This window comes from Brachyhypopomus gauderio, chromosome 1 (assembly GCF_052324685.1).
Source record: "Brachyhypopomus gauderio isolate BG-103 chromosome 1, BGAUD_0.2, whole genome shotgun sequence".
Lineage (NCBI taxonomy): Eukaryota > Metazoa > Chordata > Actinopteri > Gymnotiformes > Hypopomidae > Brachyhypopomus > Brachyhypopomus gauderio.
The window spans coordinates 53109687-53127128 of record NC_135211.1 but is presented as its reverse complement, the minus strand read 5'-3'; the positions used below and the strand labels follow the sequence as shown (position 1 = coordinate 53127128).

At 45.8% G+C, this 17442-nt stretch overlaps 1 protein-coding gene across 2 annotated transcripts in view; it reads left to right on the top strand.

The window, feature by feature from the left end:
- Positions 1 to 265: 265 nt before the first annotated feature.
- The window catches only part of LOC143525346 (NLR family CARD domain-containing protein 3-like), a 39674-nt gene continuing 22497 nt past the window's right edge, over positions 266 to 17442 (top strand). For both annotated transcript variants that reach the window (XM_077019177.1, XM_077019168.1), the window contains exons 1-8: positions 266 to 320; positions 746 to 853; positions 967 to 1269; positions 1385 to 1477; positions 2920 to 2956; positions 3313 to 3517; positions 10586 to 12371; positions 17148 to 17321. In XM_077019177.1, coding sequence (XP_076875292.1) covers positions 804 to 853; positions 967 to 1269; positions 1385 to 1477; positions 2920 to 2956; positions 3313 to 3517; positions 10586 to 12371; positions 17148 to 17321 — 2648 coding nt within the window. In that variant the 5' untranslated portion in view covers positions 266 to 320; positions 746 to 803. The remainder of the gene's footprint in view (positions 321 to 745; positions 854 to 966; positions 1270 to 1384; positions 1478 to 2919; positions 2957 to 3312; positions 3518 to 10585; positions 12372 to 17147; positions 17322 to 17442) is intronic.

Here is a 17442-nt window from a genome sequence, read left to right as displayed (position 1 = left end):
AGAAGACGATGCAGCACAATCACTCCTCACGACTCAAGAACGCACAGTGATGACTGGCTGGACCTGTGGTCTGAAGTAGGGAGGGAGGGTGATGAGGAACAGGGGCCTGTAATTATGGAGTATGCGGGTGAATTGGAAAGTGTGAGTAGCTGTGTTGAGGAATGTGTGGAATGTGAAGTGGGCGGCTCCCCTGTGGGGCTGGACCGTCCTACCATGACAAACACAAACAGGTAAAACAGGTAAAGGTGAGATGGGTGAGGCCAGATGACAACTGAAAGTTAAGAAGAAAGAATAAAGAATTTAGTCTGTGACATACAACGGTGAGTTTATTAACACTTATATTGAGAAATGTTACGAATGTTACATTATGTATAAAATGTATTGTTTAATGTTCTAACGATAAAGGGGCGTAATCCAGTCTGAATATGTACGAATCTGTGAGTCTTAAATGACAATTTCTTCTGGAAAATCTTACCATTGGTTAAAAAAAAACAAAGAAAAGAAAAGAATAGTCATAGAAGTTGTCAAATGATGGCGCTAGTGTTATCACAAGTGTCAGTCAAGTAAGCATTCAAGTACATGTACAATACAGTGTGTCATGAACCACATGTCTATGAAAAATGTCCTTTTCCTATAGTGTTACTGGGGTTCTGTTAGGGAGAGCCTCATCCTGCAGTGACATCAGGTTCATTATAATCAGTGTTTCAGTGTCCTGCTCCTCCTCTTTATGATGAACTGTTGACAGGGAGCAGAGAGCAGCATCTCCAGTGTCCAGCTGTGTGTGTGTGAAGAGGAACAACTCCATGATGGAGCCTCATATCTCCACCAGTGGAGGAGGAACCTCTGACCCAAAGTGAGGAGCTTTACATCAGCACTTAATCTGAGGAAACAGGAAGAGGGAATATTCAGGATAAATGAAATGTAGTGAAGGACGTAAATACTCAACACTTTCCTCATCTTCATCAGGGTAAAGACAGCAGCACATCCAGTACCCAGCTGTGTGTCTATGAAGAGTGAATCATCTCCACTACCCAGCTGTGTGTCTATGAAGAGTGAATCATCTCCAGTACCCAGCTGTGTGTCTATGAAGAATGAATCATCTCCAGTACCCAGCTGTGTGTCTATGAAGAGTGAATCACCTCCAGTACCCAGCTGTGTGTCTATGAAGAGTGAATCATCTCTAGTACCCAGCTGTGTGTCTATGAAGAGTGACTGGTCCATGCATCAGCCTCTTGCATTCAGCAGTGAACCTGTGACCTCTGACCCACAGTGAGTGACACATTTACACACATAGAGATTATTTCAGTCTTTTAACAGGAAGAGGGAATATTCAGGATAAATAAAATGTAGTGAATGATTAATTACTCAACACTTTCCTCATCAGGGTGAAGACACACAGCTGTGTGTCTATGAAGAGTGACTGGTCCATGGGTAATCCTCCTGAATTCAGCAGTGGACCTGTGACCTCTGACCCACAGTGAGTGAAACATTATACACATAGAGATTCTTTCATCATACAAAGTCTTTTCTCCATCACATATAATATTGATATTTTACAGAATTCCTACAGTTTCCCCACTATCAGGATTCAGGATAATCTTCACACAAATTCAACAAAGAAGAGAATAACAGGTCCCACTTTATTGTAAAGTCACTCCCCAAATGAATGTCTCCGGAGCTCAGAGGAGCCCTAATGTTTATTCAAACTGTATATTCTAATCACACACACATTGCCCCTCCTACTTTATTTACATATCCGCTTTAGATTCTACCATCATCATGACTTCACACCCCAGTCATTCATATTCATATACACATTCGTTATATATGTATTAGGTCCAAATGTAAAAGTTCTATCTGTTTAAAGATCACCTGATCTGGACCTTTATCAAATGAAGCCTTTTACAGTGTCATCCTACATGCACAGTTCATCCAGCAGCATGTAGAGACCCTTTCATTATCTCCCTGTGTTCATATTATGTCTAAATTCTCCAGGTCTTTCCACCAGTCTGTACGTTATCAATGGAGCTTTGTGAAGTTTTCATTATTAATAGTTTAATTCATTTTTAATATTCTTGGCTGAGTTCCAAAATATTTTCCAACTACATTTGTGTCTCACAGGAACTGATCTTCACCTTTACCCTGTATGATATATTACAATGAATTCTGTTTAACCATGAATGAGAATGTCTTAACCTCCCATATAAATAATTAATAATGATAAAATATTTTTCTATTAAACATCTTGTATTCTGGTATAGATGAATATGTATCAGTGGTGCTGTGGTCATAAACTGACCAGTGATGAAGGGGGTAGAGCAGGGGTGTCCAAACCTTTTACAGTGAGGTCCAGATTTGGTGAGATGAACATGTGTGGGGGTATAGTATAGTATACTCTGCCATACCGCTATAGTATAATATACACTGCCATCTTCTGGTGAAATATAAAATGTTGTGGTCAACAGAGGCTGTGGGCTGGAAAATTTGAACGTGGGCCACATTTGGACACCCCTGGGGTAGAGGGAGGATGAAGAACTGTGTCATCATCAGAAAACTACAATATAAGTTAGGGACATAAAGTGTCCAGTGTTTGTAGGTACAAGTTGTTTCTAATAAAGTATCTGGTGAGGCCCCATTCACATAAACATTATTCTACATCACCAGAGTTAAAGTCAGATGCAGGTTCTCTGTGTTTGTTCTACAGCATTTGGGTTCAGTGTCCCTCAGTCTGGGAGCCCAGTGAACCGTGACATGTTCAAGTGTGTTCAGTTATTCCACAAGTATCACATCATCATCATCATGTACAGAAGCATGAATATAACATGTATTTATGAGAGTAACATATTCATGAATGTAATTTGTATTCATGCCTTTAAAATGTAGATTTTCCATTAAAATTGTTGTTCTGTCTGTACACAGTGTCCAAAAGAAAGACAAACTGGAGTCAGTATTCAAGGTGTGTATGTGACTGTATATGTTTATTTGTGTGTGTTTGTGGGAGAAGGGGCTTATCATTAGAGTGAGTTTACATCACAAATCCTGATGAGACTGTGGCTTTACTGCTTACTGCTTCACTTTAATTTAATTCAGCTGATGATGAATCATATTCAAAGTTATAATACAACTCTGTTCTGGCTTTATAAAACTACATAGAATTCAAACTTTAATATTAGAATTATGTACTTATAAACCATAATGTCCACAAGACCAACCAGTCCCTCTCAGTTCAGTCCTCTCTTATGTTTAATGGATTATTCTGTGTTATAATCATCTGTCTGTAACACTGTAGTTTTACTGATACTGATTATTCAGGAGCTGGAGCACAAAATCATCTCTCTGGTGAAAAATGAGCTGAAGAGGTTCAAGAATCTACTGAGTGCAGATTACCCAGCATGCACTGAGAGACAGGTGGAGGATGAGGAGGATCAGAGCAGTGTCAGAGAGGGGGCGCTGAAGATCACACTGCACGTCCTGAGGAACATGAACCAGACAGACCTCGCTAACACACTACAGACCAGTAAGAGCTATGGGTCATGACATCATAACATCACTTTATTACTTTAGAGGGAGGACACTGTTGGTGAATCTCAGTTCACAATGAGGATCTTAAATCAGTGTTGATCTGTCCTCAGTTGACCTCCCTTCAGTGAAGTCTGCTCAGGTGCAGACTCAAGACACCTACTTTTATCAGTCATGTGATTGTAGAATGTTGAGGATACATTGTTGTTCTTTACAAGTGAGATTTGACAACTCTAACACCAGTGAATGGCGAACACGAGATCCACCGTGATGTATTAACAGTAGGCGAACCCAAGTGCCAGCCCACGTAAATTTGAGAATAGAAACCACCCTTAGCTAACACAGAAATAAGGGCAGGTAACTCACTGCTGTCATACATGCAATATAAGGCAGAAATGGGGAAAACCAAAGGACTCGCAGAAAACTCAATGCAATAAAGAGAGGGAAGAAAATAAACACTCGCGGAAAACTCAATGTGACTAGAAAACAGAGGAGAATGAACTAAAGTAGAGTGAGAACACTCGAACAGACAGGCTGAAGCATGTAATCTCCAAACGGAGATAGATACAGGGTGGCGAGACACCCAGCGCAACATGTTACTAGAGACAGGCTGAACGTTAGCAGCAGCGACTACAGCAACAACTCAGCAGCAGGGACATCTTTAGACTTCCACATGCCCAGGTCCATCTTTAGACTTCCACATGCCCAGGTCCATCTTTAGACTTCCACCTGCCCAGGTCCATCTTTAGACTTCCACCTGCCCAGGTCCATCTTTAGACTTCCACCTGCCCAGGTCCATCTTTAGACTTCCACCTGCCCAGGTCTATCTTTAGACTTCCACCTGCCCAGGTCCATCTTTAGACTTCCACCTGCCCAGGTCCATCTTTAGACTTCCACCTGCCCAGGTCCATCTTTAGACTTCCACATGTCCAGGTCCATCTTTAGACTTCCACATGCCCAGGTCCATCTTTAGACTTCCACATGTCCAGGTCCATCTTTAGACTTCAACATGCCCAGGTCCATGTTTAGACTTCCACATGTCCAGGTCCATCTTTAGACTTCAACATGCCCAGGTCCAAAAAAATCCAGCGCCCCCCTTGCCCTTTTGCACCTGCACTTTTAAGTCTAAAGTAAAAAACAAGCCAACAACTGTTGAGTTCAGTTCTATTCGTAGGTTTGGAACTGTAGATCACAAAAGAAATTTACACAGTACAGTAAATGTAAATTTCTCACAGACTAACAGAGACAATCAGTAAATAATTACAATTATTGTTGCTGACAAGGTGACTACAAGTAATAAAGGTAAAGGCATACAGACATGTCATAATGTTTACTGGATTGAAAAATGTCCAAAACAAACTTTTGCTAATTCACCCCACATTCATTCTAAATTGTTATAATACATAATATTACTTGCAGACAGTCAGACATGACACACAAGTAACACACACAACTAACTGTATGTCTGGGCAGCATGCAGAACAGCATAATGCATAATTATGCATTCCGTTTATTTTGCCCTAGGCTATGGCCTAGTTGGCCTATGCCAAATTGTAGGGCTGCTCTGCTTCTGTCTTCCTTAAGAAGCAAGGAAGACCGGTGCAGATCATCACTGCTGATTGAGCTGAGTTCTGGCTCATGGGCTCCCCCAGGTGGTTACAGAGGGAATGGCCCTGGATCCAGCCCTGACAGTCACTGTCTCATGATGTCATACACAGATGTGTTTTCTATTTATCCCCATTGTCTGTCAGATGTCCAGTCTGCTAGTTGTAGGTCTCCTCAGTCAGGTGATAGTTACCAATGTGTGGTGGAACTTCAGCTAGTGTAATTGTAGCACTTGTCTGGCCAGTATCAGAAAGCACTAACATCTACTAAGTTCGAAGGAGAGGTAAGTCAAACGAGAGCAAGCTGAACAATTGACCAGTTTATTGCCTCACAACTGATCATGCAAACCACAATGTAAAATACTGTAAAACAAAAATAATTAAACAAAAGTGAATTGCATGGGGTTATCAGATTCCTAAAAAAAAAAAAGAAAAATCAGTCCCTCTAATATGTGCACATATGAGTAGAATCCAGGGTATAAAGGTTTCAGTCCGCAGACAGTGGTGGGTGCAGATTCCACGGTTCTGTTCCGATCCGTCCTTTACACAATTGTATCTGACTACCTATCTGTCGGATGGGTAGGACTTGGATCTGATGACTTCTCGATGGGCGAATCAGGTTCGGTCTGGATCATACGGTCAGCCGCACCGCATCCAGGATCTGGGGTTGGCTCGCCATCTCAGCATTCAGATTCGTCAGCTTTAAAATGTATACAAAAAACCAATCTACACAAAGTGCAGAACAATCAGTGTCTGTTTCAATCGTACATGAGATCTCAATAATGCCTTCTCACAGGTGTAACATTACCCGAATACACTCAATTTATACTGAATGATAGATCATCATAATATTCACTCAAACTTCCATGGAAGCTTGCATTATCGATGTGCTTCAGGAAATAATATACCATCAAAATGAAATACTTCAAATTACAAAGTAATTATCTGTATCATTTTAGTAACATGTCGTGACTTATTGTCGTGCTACATTGTGTAAATGTACTGAACAAACATGAAAATAACACACATAGTATCCCTTAATCTAAGATGTAGATTAGCCATTTAGTCTGGATATCTACCGACATAAGTTAAATGAACAAACTGTAACACTTAGTGCAACGCACCTCATAACATTCCTTTACGGTTCACTGTTACCTCAACGATAGGGTAAGCATCAAAATGGCAGGTTTATATTTAATCTTTTAGTCTATAATAGTGAACAGTTTAATGATTGTAATAATAGATTACTAAAGTTTTTTTCATCATGACTATAATTATATTATTACTCCGATTGGTTTTAGAGGATTCATTCAAACACCACCTAATAATTTCCTAAATTCGCTAGCATGGTTCTAGTAACGACTAGCCAACGTGAATGTGTTCACTCACCGGAGTTTCTAGTGCCTGATAACGTGATGGAATCGCTTCGAAATAACTCTCAAGTTGAATGTCTAATTGGAGAATATAGTTTGTTTATATATAATTAGGACGTTATCCTGAGAGCTTTATATTATTTCCCAGCGAAGTCTGGGAGTTTCGATCTCTGACACGTCAGGAAAATCGCTCAGGGAAAAAAAAAAAAGATGTTCTTCTTCGTTAGAAATTCCCTTAAAAAGAACGTACAGAGCGCCCCCTTAAGGCAATGACCTCAACGATTCCTGAGATTAGTAACCCTAATTTCAGGAGGGTTACATAATGGTTTCCTCCATGAACCAATGTGTTCTCCATTTCAATCTGCTGATCATTCAGTGTTATTGTAAGTAAGTAAGTAAAATGTATTTATATAGCACTTCTCACAGGCACAATCCACAAAGTGCTTTACAACAGAAAATAAAATAACAAAATAAAAACACAAAAACACACTATAAAACATAAATAAAATACAGTGCACAAGGTCAACAGCTGCAACCTCCACCACTAACTAAAAGCCTGCGTAAAAAAGGAAAGTCTTTAGCTGTTTTTAAAAAGTATCCACAGAGTCAGCTGATCTTAAATGTGGAGGAAGTGTGTTCCACAGTTCTGGAGCAACCACCTTAAATGCTCGGTCTCCACGAGTCTTTAGACGTGAACATGGCACAGACAGTAAACTCAGGTTGTTTGTCCTGAGTGATCGCGATGAAGTGTAGGGGTGGAGCAGGTCAGCGACATACACAGGAGCTGTGTTGTGTAGGGCTCTGTATGTTAAAGTTAAAATCTTGAACTGGATCCTGAATTCTACAGGAAGCCAGTGTAAGGATTTTAAAATGGGTGTTATGCGAGACCGTCTGCTTGACTTGGTCAGTAACCTCGCTGCAGCGTTTTGAATTATCTGTAAACGTCCACGAGCTGATACACTGAGAGATGAAAACAAGGCATTACAGTAGTCTATGCGAGATGAAATAAACGCATGGATCAGCATCTCTAGATCTGCTGTTGAAACCATAGATCCCAGTTTACTGATATTTCTCAAGTGGAAGAAACAGGATCTTGACAGCTGTTTAACATGAGAATCAAATGCTAAAGACTGATCGAAAATAACTTCCAGATTTCAGAGGCTAGAGTGGACAGCAGAGGAAAGAAGCCCAAGATTTGCTATTGATACCCAGACACTTTAACCTACATCTAGTTTAACACTTACAGTACTTCAATTTCCTGAATGTATCATGGCTGTAATGGGGTAACAGAAACAGCAGACAGAGGAGGTGGTGCTGGGTCGACTTTTGTCCATTTCCATCATAGACACAGCACAACTCAAAGCAGTGTAAACACTTGAAATCAGTTGAGCATAGAGTGTTCAAAGAGAGAGTCACGTTATAACTTGGCCTAAAGTGTAGCACGACGTCAGCAATCAGCAGCAGGTCCTGGTAGGCACACAAGGTGCAGCGACGTGTAATGAGACCTGTGGGCTTATGAAGAGGTGACAGGAAATGAGGAACAGGTGAGAGTAATGATGAGAGTGAATCAGTAGTCAGGGGATTGAGACCTATGGAGTGAACGTAAGGTGGAGTTTTGTGAAGTGGGCGGCTTAACATGATAACGGCCAATCTATGGGGACTAAAAATCCATTCATAATGATGTCTTTTCTTTTTTTCTAACAATTTCTTTATTGAGCAATAGCAATACAGAGACTCAGAAAGGATGGGGTAAACCCAAAACATAAAAATGGCTCACTTGTTTTACAGTTTTCAGAGAAAAACCAGCCCACCCGCCCCTCCCTCCCATACTCTCACCCACCCCTCCCGACCCTCCCGCCCACCCATCAATCCCCAACAGCCCCATGATTTAAGTGCAGTGTATGAGTGAAAGTAATCTAAAATTTACAAACAAGGGGACAAGAAGGAAAAAAAATAATGTAACGAATTAATAATAAAAAAAACTCAGACATATGTCTCTTCTGGTTCTATGTCCACAGTGTCTATGATAGACAGCAGGGGGTCCCAAGTCCTATTAAATTTACTCTGTGATCCCTTAAGGGAAAATATTAGCCTCTCCAATTTCAAATTGAACAGAACTTCCTTGACCCATCAACTATAAGAGGGAGGTGCAGTGTGCTTCCAGTTAAGCAGAATTAAACGCCTTGCCAGTAAAGAACAAAAGGCCAAACAGTGTTGGGCTTTGCTTGAAAAGGATTTTGTTTGAAGAATGCTGAAAAGAGCTATTAAACCATCCTTTTTCCCTGAGACTTGGCGTGATCGCTTCCTTTTTAGTTGCTCACACCGCCCGTCACAGAATAACCAGCCACCCTTCGAAAGCCGCCGAGTCTCTTTTTCTTTCTCCTTCGTTCGTGGTCATGTCTCGTGGTAAGTGTGTGGTGTTTTGTGAAGAGTTCCGCCGTGCTTTTGTGTGGTGTTTGTGGCACGGCGAGGACCAGGGCCGTCTGCCCTGGGAAAAACTCTTCGTGTTTGTCGTTTGTTTGTTGGAAGAGCTCCGCCGTGCTCGTGTTGTGTGTGTGGCACGGCGAGGACCAGGGCAGTCTCCCTGGGTATGCTCTTCGTCTTGTGTGGTGTCAATGTGTACGTATGAATGGTAACGTTGGTCAGTGTGCGTCGCTCGTTTGTGTTTGTGTTGAATGTTTCATGTGTGACGCGGGTACCGCTCATCACCGTCGCCTCGCTCCCCCGTCGTCTTGTGTTTAATGTGGGGGAGCGACTGCGAACCTGAGCGGCACGTCACTGTCTAACGAGCGCGCACGTAAGGGTCCCGTTCCGTTCGTTGTTTGTACACAGTTTTGTTTGTCTAGCCATGGGGCTCCGGTCTGAAAAGCTCCTGCTGAGGAGGGAGATACTCCCTCCTGCCCGGGGTGACCAAGAGGCCCTTGGGGCTGCTCCCTAGCCCGCGTCGGGGGTGCTATGGGCCTCGGTCTCTGGCGCTCCTGGGTTGGGTGGAGGAGTCTACCTCGCGATGAGAGGCCCCGGGAGGGGTTGGCTCCCCAGGAGGTTGGGGTGACCCCTAGCAGAAGGCAGGGGTCAGCTCTGGGAGGAGATAGGTCCAGGAGGTGAAGTAGCCACGCCTTGGAGAGGTAGCCTGCACACACACACATACACGAGGGACGAGAGAGGAGCCGTAGCCCCTCGTCCTCACACCTGTGGGGCTCACCGGCTGAAGGCCGGATAGGGCGTGAGGGCCCTGTGACCGACTGGGGCGTGGTTTTGTGTTGTTAACGGCCCGGTCGGTCCAGGGTCCCGCTCGGGGAGGCGAGCTGAGTAATGTGTGTTTTTGTGTTTCAGCTCCCGGACTCAGGAGGTGTGTCCATGCCTGTCCCTGCCTTCCTGCCCCTTCGTGTTTTGTGTGTAGCCGCTGTGTGCCACACACCCAGTGGAGGGGAGTGCGGCTTGGTGGGGGGGTCTGTCACGGTGAGGCGGCCCCCTACCGGCTGCCTCTATCCACAGCGGCTGTTGTTGTTGTTGTTTGGTGACGTCATGTGCGTCCCTCAGGTGGGCGGAGCCCGTGATCCGTCTCACCTGAGGGTCGTTTGTTTGCCTATATATGTCTTGTCTTTGTACCAGTTGACCGCTGGTCATTATATCCTTAATTTGGATCTTTTGCACGGGTTTTGGTTTGCACACTTTCTATTAAACCATCCTTTTTCCCTGTGACTTGGCGTGATCGCTTACTTTTTAGTTGCTCACACCGCCCGTCACAAGACCTAGATCTTGCTCCCACAAATTTTTTGTTTGTTGGGGGAAGACAGCAACAGTAGAGTCCAATTCCCTAAATATATGTGAGATGTTTCCTCTTTGATTGGGATCTATCAAAAGAAGTTCGTCTAATAAATTTGGTGCAGGAAGATTTGGGAAGTCTGGGTAATTTTTCTGAACAAAGTCACTGATTTGAAAAAAACGAAAAAGGTGGGAAGGGGGAAGCTTAAATTTGGTCAGCAAGCCCGTAAAAGGCATAGTAATGATGTCTTTTCTTGTATGTCCTGTGATGAGTCCGTTATAATTTATCATAAAGATATGTGCTGTTGTCTTCCTATTTATCAGAACTGGCCCCTGCTTGCCACAGAAAGCTCAAATCCAAACTGAGGGAAAAATGTCAGAAAATTAATGAAGGAATCTCACAGCATGGAACCACAGCACTTCTGAATGAGATCTACACAGAGCTCTACATCACAGAGGGAGGGAGTGGAGAGGTGAATAATGAACATGAGGTGAGACAGATTGAGACAGTATCCAGGAGACCAGCAACACAGGAGACACCCATCAAATGCAGTGATATCTTTAGACCCTTACCAGGACAAGACAAAGCCATCAGAACTGTGCTGACTAAAGGAGTGGCTGGAATTGGTAAAACAGTCTCCGTGCAGAAGTTCATACTGGACTGGTCTGAAGGAAATGTAAATCAGGATGTTCTCTTCATATTTCCACTTCCTTTTAGGGAGCTGAATTTGATGAAAGAGAAAAAGCTCAGTCTGGTGCAGCTTCTTCATTGCTTCTTTCCAGAAACACGTGAATTAAAACCAACTCACTATACACAGTACAAAATTCTTTTCATCTTTGACGGTCTGGATGAGTGTCGTCTTCCTCTAGATTTCCAGAACAATGACAGCTTGTTGGATGTAACAGAGTCGACCTCCGTGGATGTGCTGCTGACAAACTTCATCAAGGGGAATCTGCTTCCCTCTGCTCTCCTCTGGATAACCTCTCGACCAGCAGCAGCCAATCAGATCCCTCCTGAGTGTGTTGACCAGGTAACAGAGGTGCGAGGGTTCAGTGCCCCTCAGAAAGAGGAGTACTTCAGGAAGAGAATCAGTGACCAGAGTCTGGCCAACAGAATCATCTCACACATGAAGTCATCAAGAAGCCTCTACATCATGTGCCACATTCCAGTCTTCTGTTGGATTGCAGCCACTGTTCTAGAGAGAATGTTGTGTGAAGCAGAGAGTGGAGAGATCCCCAAGACCCTGACTCAGATGTACACACACTTCCTGATATTTCACATCAAACACAAGGATCAAAAGTATGATCAGAAAAGTGACACTAACCCTCACCAAACTAGAAAACATGTTTTAGCACTGGGGAAACTGGCTTTTCAACAGCTGAAAAAAGGCAACCTGATCTTCTATGAGGACGAACTGAGAAACAGTGGCATTGATGTCAGAGAAATATCAGCGTATTCAGGAATGTGCACTCAGATCTTCAGAGAGGAGTTTGGTCTACAGCTGGGGAAGGTGTTCAGCTTTGTACATCTGAGTGTTCAGGAGTTTCTGGCTGCTTTATATGTGTTTATTACCTTCATCTCCACCAACAACAATGTGCTGGATCAGCAACAACCTGGATTTTTCAGTATTTCCAAAAAATCAATATCTTCTCTCCTCATCAGTGCAGTGGACAAGGCCTTACAGAGCCAGAATGGACATCTGGACCTTTTCCTCCGCTTCCTTCTGGGTCTCTCACTGGAGTCCAATCAGACTCTCTTACGAGGTCTTCTGACACAGACAGGAAGAAGCTCTCACAGTAATGATAAAACAGTCAAGTACATCAAGGAGAAGATCAGGGAGAATCCCTCTCCAGAAAAAACCATCAATCTGTTCCACTGTCTGAATGAACTGAATGATCATTCTCTAGTACAGGAAGTCCAAACATACCTGAGCAGAGGAGGTGACACTCGTCTGCGTGGAGCCAGGCTCTCTGCTGCTCAGTGGTCAGCTGTGGTGTTTGTGTTGCTGAACTCAGAAGAGGAGCGGGATGAGTTTGACCTGAGCAATGTCCCATTAGAGGAATGTCTACTGAGACTGCTGCCAGTGGTTAAAGCATCCAGAAAAGTAATGTGAGTATTTTAATTAGAGATTAACAGTGGACATAGCACTGGGTGTTCTTGACTCAGAAGGTCTATGACAAATGAGAAATAGATAACTTTAAACAGAGAGAAGGGTAGAGAGATCCCACATTAAAGGGAGAGAACATTATAAAAAGAGATAAGGGTAAAGAGAGCCTACATTAAATAACTATTTCACAAGATACTGGCACCACTTACTAGGGTTCTTTACACTTTTCTTGTGGTAATATCTTTTAATTTATATTATATAAATGACACATTCCCAATATTAAAATGACATGTTATGAAAAATCCACCTTTCAGTGCTTGTACACATACATTTGACTACATTATATTGTAACGGCGTTGTGTCAGGATGATGCCAGCTGTGGTCTCTTACTAGTCTCCGGTGGTAGTGGACTAGCGTGAGCAAAGTCACCGCCTCCATCCTTGTCATGAGTGTCACGCGGGGGTCCTGGTTCAGGAGTCTCCCCCTAGCGAGGCCGAAACGGTGCCAACCAATCTTGATGGACCACCACGATGCGCCTGCCTGCACGCACCCTGTAGACGACCTCTCCCAGGCGGTCCAGGACCTCGCACGGGCCCTCCCATGCGGACTGAAGCTTTGGGCAGCGTCCGTGTCGCCAACGAGGGTTATACAGCCAAACCCGGACCCCTGGGCAGAGGGGTTCTCCTGAACACCGGGAGTCATAGGCGCGGTTCTGGCGTCCATTGGCGTCACCCTGGTGTGCCCGCGTCATCTGGTGGATTTTCGCTGTCTGTGTCCAGGGGAGCTCTGAAGGCCAGCTCCACTGGTGTGCACAGCTCCTTCCCGAATATCAGCTGCACCAGCATGAAACCCGTTGTCTCCTGTACTGCCGAGCGGCATGCCAGCAGAACTGCTGGTAGGTGTTGGTCCCAATCGCGCTGGTGCTGGGCCATCAGGATCACCAGTTGCGTAACCAGCGTGCGATTGAAGCGTTCTACCAGGCCGTCACTCTGGGGATGAAGGAATGTAGTACGGGTTTTCCGAACGTTCAGCTTCCTGCAAACCTCGGCCATAACAGCAGACTCAAAATTTCAACCTTGGTCACTATGTAACTCCTCAGGGAGCCCAAATCGGCAGAAAAACTCACTAAGTAGAGCAGTCGCTACAGTCGTAGTACTCTGATTAGGAATAGCATAAGCCTATGGCCACTTAGTAAAGTAGCCCATAGCTACTAGAATGAAACGGTTACCTGTGTCTGACGCAGGAAAGGGACCCAGGATGTCCATGGCCACTCTCTCCATAGGCGTGCCGGAGCAAAGCGTGTGCAGGGGGGCTCGTGAACGTCGCTGCGGCCCCTTTTTTGCTGTGCAGTGATCGCAACAGTGGACAAATAGCTCCATATTGTTGTGGCAGCCCGGCCAGTAGAATTGTTGCTGCAGTCGATGCAGTGTCTTGGTAACGCCGAAGTGTCCTACGCCGACAGCTCCATGCACTGCAGCCAGCACTCTTTCTCCCAAGCTCCGCGGCACTACTAGTTGCCAGGTCCGAATGTTAAACTGATACTCCTGCAGTATGGTGTTCCACCTCGCTATCTGACCTTGTTGTTCCTTGAACTGCATGAGCCATGTCATAGATGCGTGATCGGTACGGAGTTGGAATGAGACTCCATACAGGTAAGAGCGGAAATGTCTCAACACAACCACGATGGCTAATAGCTCTCTGTGCATCACGCAGTAGTTCCGTTCGGGCTTGCTAACACAATCGGCCTCTCTTCTCCATCGTGCACTTGTGAGAGCACTCCTCCAATACCGGAATCGCTCGCATCTGTTTCTACAATGAATTTGGTGCCCGTTCGGGGGAAAGCCAGCGTGGGCGTGTCACTGAGCTTCTCTTGGATGACCGTGAAAGCACTCTCCGCGGGGTCATCCCACTTGAATTCGGCGCTCTTTGCCGTCAGTCGGTGTAGTGGTGCCGCTATCTGCGCAAAGCCTTGCACGAAATGACGGTAGTAGGAATCTAGTCCGAGAAAACTCCGCAGCTCGGTGACGTCGAGGCCAGTCTCGTACTGTCTGCGTCTTCTGTGAGTCTGTCTCAATTCCTGCACCACTGACGATGTCACCCAGGAAATTGGCTCGGCACCTGAACAACTCACACTTCCCCAGGTGTAACCTCAGGTTCGCCTCTCTGATCGCTTTGAACACCGTTTGCACATTGTTCAACTTGACTTGGACGTGGCTGCGTGTACCAGTACGTCCAGGTAAACAATGCAGCGGTCTGTCAGGGCATCAGCCAGTACATGCTCCATGAGGTGCTCGAAGATAGCGGGGGCATTACAGAGGCAGAATGGCATGACTGTGAATTGCCACAGACCTGTACCTAGTGTAAATGCTGTCTTCTCTTTAGCCTCGGGTGCTAATGCTACCTGCCAGTAGCCACTACTCAGGTCAACGCATCGTCGATGCGAGGAACAGGGTAAGAGTTTACCTTCGTCACCATGTTCAGCTGTCGGTTGTCCAAGCAGAACTTCCAGCCACCTAGCTTCTTCTTTACTAGCACCACCAGGGCAGCCCACGGGCTGCTTGACTGCTCAATGACTCCTGCAGCAGCCATCTCAGCTATTTGCTGCCTGGCGACCTATCTCTTTGCCAGCGGCAATCGATGTGGGCGCAGTCAGATGGGCGCAGTGTTGCCAGTGTCAATGTGGTGCTGTACGAGGTCGGTGCGTCTGCAGACTTCCTCAGACTCTGCAAAAATGTCTTTGTTTTGTCGCAGTAATTCCCAGTTTTTGCTTCTGTCCCGAGGCGAGTTCTTTGCTGCTGCGGTCCCACAGCACGTGGACACAGCTTCTCAGTCTCGCATTCTTGTTCCGCTGTTGTATGCTGTCGTGTTGCTCGTGTGCACCGCCCACAGCCCCTGAGGTTTCACTCTCTGATACCGGCGCTGCGTGTTCAGCTGCTTCAGCACGGGCAGTGTTCCCCAGAGAAGGCAGTGGTGATCTCTACTTGGTGGTGGCGCGCCCGGCCCCTCGAGTGTCACCATTCACCTCTGGTGCTGCATTTTCAACTCCTCCAGAGGTGGCGGCTCCACCCGAAGGAGTCCGGGGCAGCACCACCAAGGAGCCTCGGGACTCTGCTGTTCTATCACTACAGCCTACGCCAGCCAGCGTCACTGTTTTTCTCCCAACTTTTAGCGTTCTCGTTTTTATATCCAGTATAGCTCCAACTGCAGTCAGATAATCCATGCCGAGGATACAGGGCTCGCTGATGGGTGCTAACCAGAAGTCCTGTGCCCACGCCTGGCCGGCCAGACTCACCTCTAGCCGTTTCTTGCCCCACATCTCTACTTGGGCGCCTGTAATGGTCCGCAGATGTGCATCGGTCAACTGCCATCCCTCGTCAGGGAGTATACCGGGGCGCAGTATTGAGATAGTAGACCCAGTGTCAAGTAGCGCTTTGACCTGTACCCCATCTAGTCGACATTCACCCAAAAGCGCGTCAGCTCTTCTCTTAGGAGCGGGGTCCTGTGGGACTGCCGGTCCCCTATTGGGCAGCCCCGTCATCGTTTCCTGCCTGCTCGGGTTATCAGCAATGGGGGGCTCTATGTCCCCACTTCTTGCATCGCCAGCAAACAATCCGTGCGTCTGTCAGCCTGCTGGGGCCCGTTGGTCTAGGGTCTTCCATGGCAAAACATTGGGCCGCTCTCTTTGGGCTGTGTTCACTCAAGTTCAATTCTGCTCGCTCTGCCTCTTTGATAGCCCTGCTCAGTGACTCCAGTGCCACTAGCTGTCCTTGATGCCTCATCTCGTCTGGTGCAAGTGCGTTCATGAAGTAGTCCAGTACTAGTTCCTCGCGAGCTGTTTCTGGGAATGTAAGGTACGCTTGGCGGACCATAGTGCTGATCTCGGCTGCCAGTACGCCTATACGCTCTCCTCGTAAACACCGTCGTCCTGAGAGCTGTTTCTTGATGCTCACGGTGGCCTGTCCGAAACGCCGAAATGTTCCCATCAGCGCTTCTAGGTCGCCGTGTTGTTCTGCTGGCACATCCAGTAGTGTTTGCAAGGCTTTTCCTTCTAGGGCCAGGCAGATCTGTAGCGCCGTCTCTGCAGTCATCCATTTATAAAAGCTTGCTATTCCGCGTAATTGCGCGTGGTATGGTTCCCATGCCCCCTCGCCGTCATAGCGTGGGATCCGTATTGTCACGGCCCAGCAGTCGTCTCGACCGGTGGCAGCCTCTTTGGTGTGGCGTAGCCCTGCCGTGTTGCTTGCTGCATCCTCACCATCAGCATTGTCTGCGGCCTCTCTCCCGCGACGTTTTCTTGTCGCGCTTGCGCCGTCAGGAGGCTCAATTTGCCCATCTTCCTTCTTTGTCTGCTTCTCTAGCCGTCGAACTGTCAGGTCCTGGACTTCATCCAGCAGTTGCTGGTACTCGCAGTATGGACAGTCCTGCTTCTGACACCAATGTAACAGCATTATGTCAGGAAGATAGGAATGAGCCATGACAGCAATGTTTCTTTTAATGGTGTTTTATTAACAGACTGCTAATACCAACAAGTGGCAAAACCACACTCACTCTAAGGGGAAAAGGAAGGGGGGGGGACACCAACACACATACAACACACATCCAGGGAGACAGGAGAAATTCACCAAGGAGCCTGCTGGGAGGCATGTAGGCTCCACCCCTCACCACTGCCCATTGGTAGACATTATCAAAGCTCAGAGTTAAGCTCAGAGTTCATATTCTGGAATCCAGCACCATCTGATTGATCTGTATTTTGTACTGTATTTACTCCTCCTTTACAGACTATCTGGCTGTGGTCTCACTGAGGAGTCTTGCAAATCTCTCACATCAGTTCTACAAACAGAAAACTCCTCACTGAGAGAGCTAGAGATTAATAACAATAACCTAAAAGATTCAGGAGTGGAGCAGCTCTGTGCTGGACTGAAGAGTTCAAACTGTAAACTGGAGATTCTCAGGTGAGTTTTCTGTCAGTTTAATCTAAAATGGAAACAGTAAAGTGTGATGACACTACAGAGTTTTAATAAATATTAAGATAAATGTCACGGAACAGCTCCGGACCCCTCCCTGTGGGCATGT